Source organism: Oncorhynchus gorbuscha, linkage group LG08, assembly GCF_021184085.1.
Source record: "Oncorhynchus gorbuscha isolate QuinsamMale2020 ecotype Even-year linkage group LG08, OgorEven_v1.0, whole genome shotgun sequence".
In the NCBI taxonomy this organism is placed as follows: Eukaryota; Metazoa; Chordata; class Actinopteri; order Salmoniformes; family Salmonidae; genus Oncorhynchus; species Oncorhynchus gorbuscha.
In genome coordinates this window covers 18,700,424-18,708,943 of record NC_060180.1, presented here as the reverse complement: position 1 = coordinate 18,708,943, position 8,520 = coordinate 18,700,424, and the positions used below count along the sequence as shown (strand labels likewise).

The window sequence follows — 8,520 nt, the reverse complement described above, 5'->3', positions numbered from 1 at the left end:
TCCAGAGCTTCTACGTTCCACAGCAAACAACTCCGCCACACAGCAGTGGAGAGAGATGCAGTAGTGGAACCATTGAGGTTGAGTGACTCACTCAACAAGAATTATGCCAATTTGGCTGGTGGGTGGCCCCTCCTCTCTTCCTAGGTCATCCTCCCAGGAAGGAGTGAACTTTGAAATGGTGTGTAGAGCACAGCTGATGAGTAGAGGATGGGCAAGGATTCAAGAGATGAGAGCATCGCCTCCCTCATCCAGCCCTATCAGAGGAAAGTAAAAAAGGACTGTACTCAATTCTGCACTTCTTTCCAAATGCCTGTTTGTTATCACTCTATCTACACAGAGTAAAGCTGAGCATGACATTGTTATCACCAACGAAAAACGATACATGAAGTATGCTATACTGTATCTGAGTCGGTCTGTCTTTCACCACAGCGAAAGGATGAGCAAGGCATTATCGGCAATCAGATGGTGAAACCCCAACAGAAGACATGGAGGTATCTGCACAAAGCTGTTCCTTTTCCTGGCAGCTATCGGATATCACTACTGTACCCCCATTGGCTGTCTCTGTGGATTACAACACCATAGGATTCTACTAATGACCCATTAGAAGGACATCAGAGCAATTCCCAGGGTTAATAGGTGACCCTTGACCAATGGACACTGTCAATGTGTTTCTGCCCATTCATTGTCATCACACAGTTTTAAAGAGTGACTATTTAACTGTGTTTCAGTGTGTTTATATTACAGTATGTATCTACTATCCACACGATCTTCGTGTGCACTACACACGACTTCACTCCAGGGCAACAACCCTTTCTTTCCTGTTGACTCAACACGCTAGAGGTATTTGAAGGCCGAGAGCCCAACTCTGAACATAGACTGTTTCATCTGCCATTGTCGCTGTGAGCTCATTACAGGTCACTTCCTCCCAGCTGGCCTTCTGGACACTTCAGCGATTTATAGGTTCTGTCAGTTCCTCATTCCTGCAGGACCCACTGTGTCACTTCACAGGAAATAACTCGCTATATGCCTTTTGACACAGACTGACGGGGCCTCTAAGTGGCTCATCTAATTCCCAGATTCCAATTTCAGTATTTTGGCTGCAAGGATAGTACTATGCATGTATCTACATGGATTGTGTACACACACACACACACACACACACACACACACACACACACACACACACACACACACACACACACACACACACACACACACACACACACACACACACACACACACACACACACACACACACACGCACACACACACACGCACAGAAGCTCAACACAAGTGACAAACCGCCCACACATTCTGTCAAATAGTATTTATAAATGGAAAGCAGCAAAAGGCAGAACACATTTTGGTTAGCATCACATTATACATAGGCACTTACTGGTAATGTTATGACATGTTCATCTTCACAAATAAGGAGAATACAGATAACACAAGGCTTCAAATGGCCTTGCTGCCCCCCTAGGGAGCCTTCCTCCTCTCCTCCTCCTTAATGTTTATGTAACTATTCATATCTGTTCTCATTTCTCACAAACATATTCATCCTCCCAATCACTTGTGAACTGCCCTGATCTCTGGATGAAACGAGAAAGACTGAGGAGGAGGAAGACGAGAAGAAGATGACGAAGAGAGAGGAGGAGGAGGATGAAGAAAAGTTTCCTACTGCTGTGGGAAAGAGGCAAGGAGCGAGAGAGAATCAGATGAAATTAGTGAAAGATAGGGAGAGAGGACAAGAGGGAAGGGTGAGACTTGGCTAGAGAGGAGGAGGAGGCAGGAAAGTAGTAGGCAGCTTGGTGCAAACTCCGTCATACTGGATGGAAATGAGAAATAAAGAGTGTTTCTCTGTCCTGTGCGTGGGATTGCTGCAGGATTGCTGAACATAGCCTACATTATCTCCAGTACGTGCATAATCACACACATTCGTTTCTACACAAATGGCTTACAGTCAAGAGATGCAAGCTTCACATCTGATCTGGCTTCTGTATTGTTGCATGTCCAAACCTGTGTCACCCTGATCCAGTCTGATCCAGTTACATCTGCATTATTTCACAGTCTGGGATTTGCCAGCTGGCATATCACACTTACTTACAGTATGAGCTACATATGTCTGGCACATGGCTTAAATTATAGGTGTACTGTACTGTAACAGCACTGAAGAGCACAACAGCCACAGTATCTCTGGCTTAGCTTATGCTGGCCAGTACCCACGTTAGAATTTTGATGCAGTTAAGAGTTGGTTTGGGAACAGAGAAGTATTTGATAAGCAGTGTGTAGCCTAGAAGGTCCATTCTATCACCAGGTACAAATAACAAAACAACAAATGAAAGAAATATCTCTCTGGGTGTCCGAGTGTCATTCTGATCGTCTCCTTCTGTTCATGGGCAGATGAGACATCAAAACATCACTCTCAACATCAATCTCACAGTTGCACAAAGTCACCCTACTTAGTGGCCAGGGGACAGCCAGTGACTAAGATCCAGTCTCATGTAGGCCGGTCAGTCCTGCCTGTACATCCACGTGCTCATTCCCTCCCTCTGTGGAAAAAGAAGAGAGAGGACCTCTGCATCCGGGAGCCCACCTTCTTAAAGAGGGCTTTCAGTTTGCACACCTTACAGTGCCTCATTTTACTACCCTTTGCCTTTCCTTTCCCTCCCTCCCCGCTGTCCTCTGGCCCCTCGCTGCCTGGCTCACCCAGCCATGGTGTCCACACCCCCCCATGGAGCTGGGGGTCCGCCATGTGGTCATCGGGGGGGTTTCGGGGGCGGCACGGCCGTCTGGTTGTACTCGGCCAGCCTGGCCAGCAGTATTTTGACCACCTCAGGCCTTGCATCGGCTAGGTCGGACCTCTCATAAGGGTCAGCGGTGATGTTGAAGAGCCACACAGACTTCCCCCTCTGGTCCCGACGTTTCTCCATGCCCTGCCACTGATGGGGCCCCCCGGGCAGGGTCTGAGGGGGCACCCAGTCCCCATCACCCACATTTCCCGTCAGCAACTTCCAGTCCCCGGCCCGAATTGCCGCCCGCAATGCCGTGTCCCAGATGCCAAAGCCGTTAAGGGCCAGGGTCCTGGAGTCTGCCTCCCCAGGCCGTCGGGATACTGGGTCGATGTTGAACAGGATCTCGGTGCGAGGGCAAGGCAGCCCCTGGCTGATGGCCCCCCACACATTGTGACCGTCCAACTGGCCTCTGTCCTTCTCCGGTGCCCCCGCCAGAGACAGCAGGGTTGGGTACCAGTCAGAAACATGGATCAGTGCCTTGCTCACCGTTCCTTTCCTCTTCAGGAGTGGGCTGTGGACGAAACCCACCGCCCGTACTCCCCCCTCCCAGTACGTGCCCTTCCCCCCACGCAGGGGCCAGTTGCAGCCCCCAGAGAGGGGCTGGCCCCCGTTGTCTGAGGAGTAGACCAGGACAGAGTTCTGGTAGAGGCCACGAGTCCTCAGCTCCTGCACCAGCGTCCCCACACCCTCGTCAACACAGCTCACCATGGCTGCGTAGAGTCGTCGCGGGCGGTTGTCCAGGGCACTGTAGCGTTGCAGAAAGTGGTCTGGTGCCTGGAGGGGTGTGTGGACTGCCTGGAGGGCCAGGTACAGGAAGAGGGGCTTCCGGGGGTCATGGGCCCTCAGGATCTTCTTAACCCTGGATAGAAAAAGCAACCAGGTCTGGGTTACATATTTATATAACTGAGACATTATGTAAAATACATAGATTCCGTAGTGTCCAAACATCGGAATCGACAACCTCACAATTCTAATCAAATGCAAATCACTCTAAATACCTCTTCATTCCGTTTCCAACATGAACAATAGTGTTTACTACTAGATAAGCTCCTTCTCATAAATATCACCAGATGTGTAAGACCTGGCCTCACCTCTCTATGTAGAGCGTTGTGGAGTAGTTACCGCTCATCTCCCAGGCTGGTCTCTCCCCATCGTGCAGGTCGAAGCCGCAGGCCTCAGCCTGGTCACAGCTCTGGTAGGAGAAGTGATCACCGCTGCCAGTCAGGGAGCCCAGGAAGCTCTGGAAGCCGCGGCCCGTGGGCAGGCAGCCCGGCCGGCAGAAGCCCAGGTGCCACTTTCCTACCATGTGGGTGCTGTAGCCCGCTTCCTGCAGCCGCTCAGCCAGGGTGGGCGCGTCCGGGGGCAGGCACAGCGGCTGGCGTGCCCGGATGATAGAATGCTGGAGGCCCGTGTGAATCTGGTAGCTGGAAGAAACGGGAAGTGGAGCGGAGGTCAGGGTTATCAGATTATGTAGATTTCCCAAACCACAAAGGGAAAGATTCCCAGAACCAGCGAGACATCCCTCCCATTTATTGACAGGGATCAACTTCACACATTTGTTCTAAAGGTTATGCAGAACATGTCTATTCACAACAAAATGAAATGTGTTGACAGAGCACTTCTATATTTAGAAGAAAGGTTATAGGAATGCATGAGAGGAATTAGATCATTCCGGATAACACTAGATAGGCCTAATAAGCCAGTGCAGTACACTAAGTACATTACTCACCGCCCGGTCATAAGCTGGCTGCGTGAGGGTGAGCAGATCGGCTGGACATAGTAGTTCTCCAGCTTCACCCCTTCTCCAGCCAGCTGGTCCAGGACCGGAGTGTGGATGTCCGAGCCATGGTAGCCCACGTCCCCATAGCCCTGGTCATCCGCCAGGATGAAGATGAGGTGGGGAGGCATGGTGCCTGGGATCCTCCCAGAGCCCGGGTCATCCTGGGTCTGACCCCCTCGCATGCAGCAGAGAAAGCCAAGTACGGCCACTCCAAGCAGGGGGAAGCACGACTCGACAGCCCCTCTCATAACTATCATCAGTCTGGAGGTTAGTCTCTGTCTGGGATCTGCTACTCAGATTTAGAGCAGCCTTGTGGAGCCCTCCCTGCGCTCTGTCTGCACAAACAGTGGGGGTGGTGAATGCAGGAGGCTACCTGTTGAGGCCACTGAGTTGCAGGGGGAGCATAGTGAGTGTACGTACACCAGAAAAAGGATAGATCTTTCTTGCCCCTACCTCTCTGTTGTCTCCCTATTCATCTCCATGTTGAATAAGATGTCCTTGATGTGCTGCGAGTAGATGAGGGTACTGGATAATGTCGCTGTCTGTGAGATAGTTTGGTGTGTCACACTTAGTGTCCCTCACACTGCTCTGTCTCTGTCTCAAGTTCTGTCTAGGTTGTGTCTGTCTGGGCTGTGTGTGTGTGTGTGTGTGTGTGTGTGTGTGTGTGTGTGTGTGTGTGTGTGTGTGTGTGTGTGTGTGTGTGTGTGTGTGTGTGTGTGTGTGTGTGTGTGTGTGTGTGTGTGTGTGTGTGTGTGTGTGTGTGTGTGTGTGTGTGTGTGTCTAGTCGTAGGTACATAGGCTTCCCCTTCACAGCAACTTGCCACATTTTTCTACCCCTACAGGCGCCTCCTTGCTCGACTGGGCAGAACTGGGCCACTGGCTGGCACACACACACAAACACACAAAATCAAATGTTATTTGTCACGTGCCTCGTAAACAACAGGTGTAGACAGTGAAATGCTTACATATGGTCCCTTCCCAACAATGCAGAGAGAAAATATTGAAAAATAATAACAGAAGGAATAAACACACAGTGAGTAACGATGGGCTATTTACACTGGGTACCAGTACTGAGTAACGATGGGCTATTTACACTGGGTACCAGTACTGAGTAACGATGGGCTATTTACACTGGGTACCAGTACTGAGTAACGATGGGCTATTTACACTGGGTACCAGTACTGAGTAACGATGGGCTATTTACACTGGGTACCAGTACTGAGTAACGATGGGCTATTTACACTGGGTACCAGTACTGAGTAACGATGGGCTATTTACACTGGGTACCAGTACTGAGTAACGATGGGCTATTTACACTGGGTACCAGTTTAACGATGGGCTATTTACACTGGGTACCAGTACTGAGTAACGATGGGCTATTTACACTGGGTACCAGTACTGAGTAACGATGGGCTATTTACACTGGGTACCAGTACTGAGTAACGATGGGCTATTTACACTGGGTACCAGTACTGTACGATGGGCTATTTACACTGGGTACCAGTACTGAGGCTATTTACACTGGGCTATTTACACTGGGTACCAGTACTGAGTAACGATGGGCTATTTACACTGGGTACCAGTACTGAGTAACGATGGGCTATTTACTGGGTACCAGTACACTGTGTACCAGTACTGAGTAACGATGGGCTATTTACACTGGGTACCAGTACTGAGTAACGATAACTTGGCTATTTACACTGGGTACCAGTACTGAGTAACGATAACTTGGCTATTTACACTGGGTAACAGTACTGAGTAACGATAACTTGGCTATTTACACTGGGTACCAGTACTGAGTAACGATAACTTGGCTATTTACACTGGGTACCAGTACTGAGTAACGATAATGTAGTGTCTTAACACTTAGTACTTATTTATGTAATAAGAAAGACTCGGAATACAAGCAATTGAACTGGAGCTTCACATTTACTCAAACGAGTTAGTACCAAAATAACATAGAACAACACTGCGCATGACCAAGGGCGCTTCATCCTTAAAGGGGACATCAGTAATTAACAGAACATAACAGATAACTTGGCTATTTACACTGGGTACCAGTACTGAGTAACGATAACTTGGCTATTTACACTGGGTACCAGTACTGAGTAACGATGGGCTATTTACACTGGGTACCAGTACTGAGTAACGATAACTTGGCTATTTACACTGGGTACCAGTACTGAGTAACGATAACTTGGCTATTTACACTGGGTACCAGTACTGAGTAACGATAACTTGGCTATTTACACTGGACTAGGTACCAGTACTAAGTTGATGTGCAGGGGTAGGAGGGAATTGAGGTAGATAGGTACATATAGGTAAGGGTAAAGTGACTAGGCAAACAGGATAGATAATAAACAGTAGCAACAGCATATGTGATGAGTCAAAAGAGTTCATGCAAAAAGGGTCACGCACGTACTCACACACACACGCACACACACACATACACACACACACAAACTCAGTAAAAAAAGAAACGTCCCTTATTCAGGACAAGGTCTTTCAAAAAGAATGACAAAAAATCCAAATAACTTCACAAATCTTCATTGGGTTTAAACACTGTTTTCCATGCTTGTTCAATGAACCATAAACAATTAATGAACATGCACCTGTGGAACGATCGTTAAGACACTAACAGTTTACAGACAGTAGGCAATTAAGGTCACAGTTGTGCCCAGGGTCCCTGCTCATCTGCGTGAACGTGCCTTAGGCATGCTGCAAGGAGGCATGAGGACTGCAGATGTGGCCAGGGCAATAAATTGCAATGTCCATACTGTGAGACGTCTAAGACAGTGCTACAGGGAGACAGGATGGACAGCTGATCGTCCTCGCAGTGGCAGACCATGTGTACAACACCTGCACAGGATTGGTACATCCAAACATCACACCTGCGGGACAGGTACAGGATGGCGACAACAACTGCCTAAGTTACACCAGGAACGCACAATCACTTCATCAGTGCTCAGACTGTCCACGATAGGCTGAGAGAGGCTGGACTGAGGGCTTGTAAGCCTGTTGTATAAGGCAGGTCCTCACCAGACATCACCGGCAACAGCATCGTCGCCTATGGGCACAAACTCAGGACTGGCAAAAAGTGCTCTTCACTGACAAGTTGCGGTTTTGTCTCACCATGAAGGACAGTCGGATTCGTGTTTATCGTCGAAGGAATAAGCGTTACACCGAGGCCTGTACTCTGGAGCGGGATCGATTTGGAGGAGGAGGGTCCATCATGGTCTGGGGTGATGTGTCACAGCATCATCGGACTGAGCTTGTTGTCATTGCAGGCAATCTATCAATCAATCAATCGCTGTGAGCTACAGGGAAGACATCCTCCTCCCTCATGTGGTACCCTTCCTGCAGACTCATCCTGACATGACCCTCCAGCATGACAATGCCACCAGCCATACTGCTTGCTCTGTGCGTGAATTCCTGCAAGACAGGCATGTCAGTGTTCTGCCATGGCCAGCGAAGAGCCCAGATCTCAAGCCCATTGAGCACGTCTGGGACCTGTTGGATCGAAAGGGTGAGGGCTAGGGCCATTACCCCCAGAAATGTCCGGGAACTTGCAGGTGCCTTGGTGGAAGAGTGAGGTAACATCTCACAGCAAGAACTGGCAAATCTGGTGCAGTCCATGAGGAGATGCACTGCAGTACTTAATGTGGCTGGTGGATCCTGACTGTTACTTTTGATTTTGACCCCCCTTTATTCAGGGACACATTATGCCATTTCTGTTAGTCACATGTCTGTGGAACTTGTTCAGTTTATGTCTACAGTTGTTGAATCTTGTTATGTTAATACACATATTTACACGTTAAGTTTGATGAAAATAAATGCAGTTGACAGTAAGAGGACGTTTTTTTGTTGTTGCTGAATTTATAATGGTTTTGAAACTCCTCCAAAAGCTATTGAAAAACACGTGGATGATACAGATTTATGTATGATCTT

At 48.7% G+C, this 8,520-nt stretch overlaps 1 protein-coding gene across 1 annotated transcript; it reads right to left on the bottom strand.

Annotated features, from left to right (window-relative positions):
* Nucleotides 1–1,318: 1,318 nt before the first annotated feature.
* si:dkey-174i8.1 (arylsulfatase I) lies at nucleotides 1,319–5,751 on the bottom strand. Its single transcript, XM_046357873.1, is given in 4 exon segments — nucleotides 1,319–2,776; nucleotides 2,778–3,651; nucleotides 3,884–4,216; nucleotides 4,522–5,751. Coding segments are annotated over 4 exon segments (1,755 nt in total). The 5' UTR covers nucleotides 4,830–5,751; the 3' UTR covers nucleotides 1,319–2,536.
* Between the last annotated feature and the right edge of the window lie 2,769 nt (nucleotides 5,752–8,520).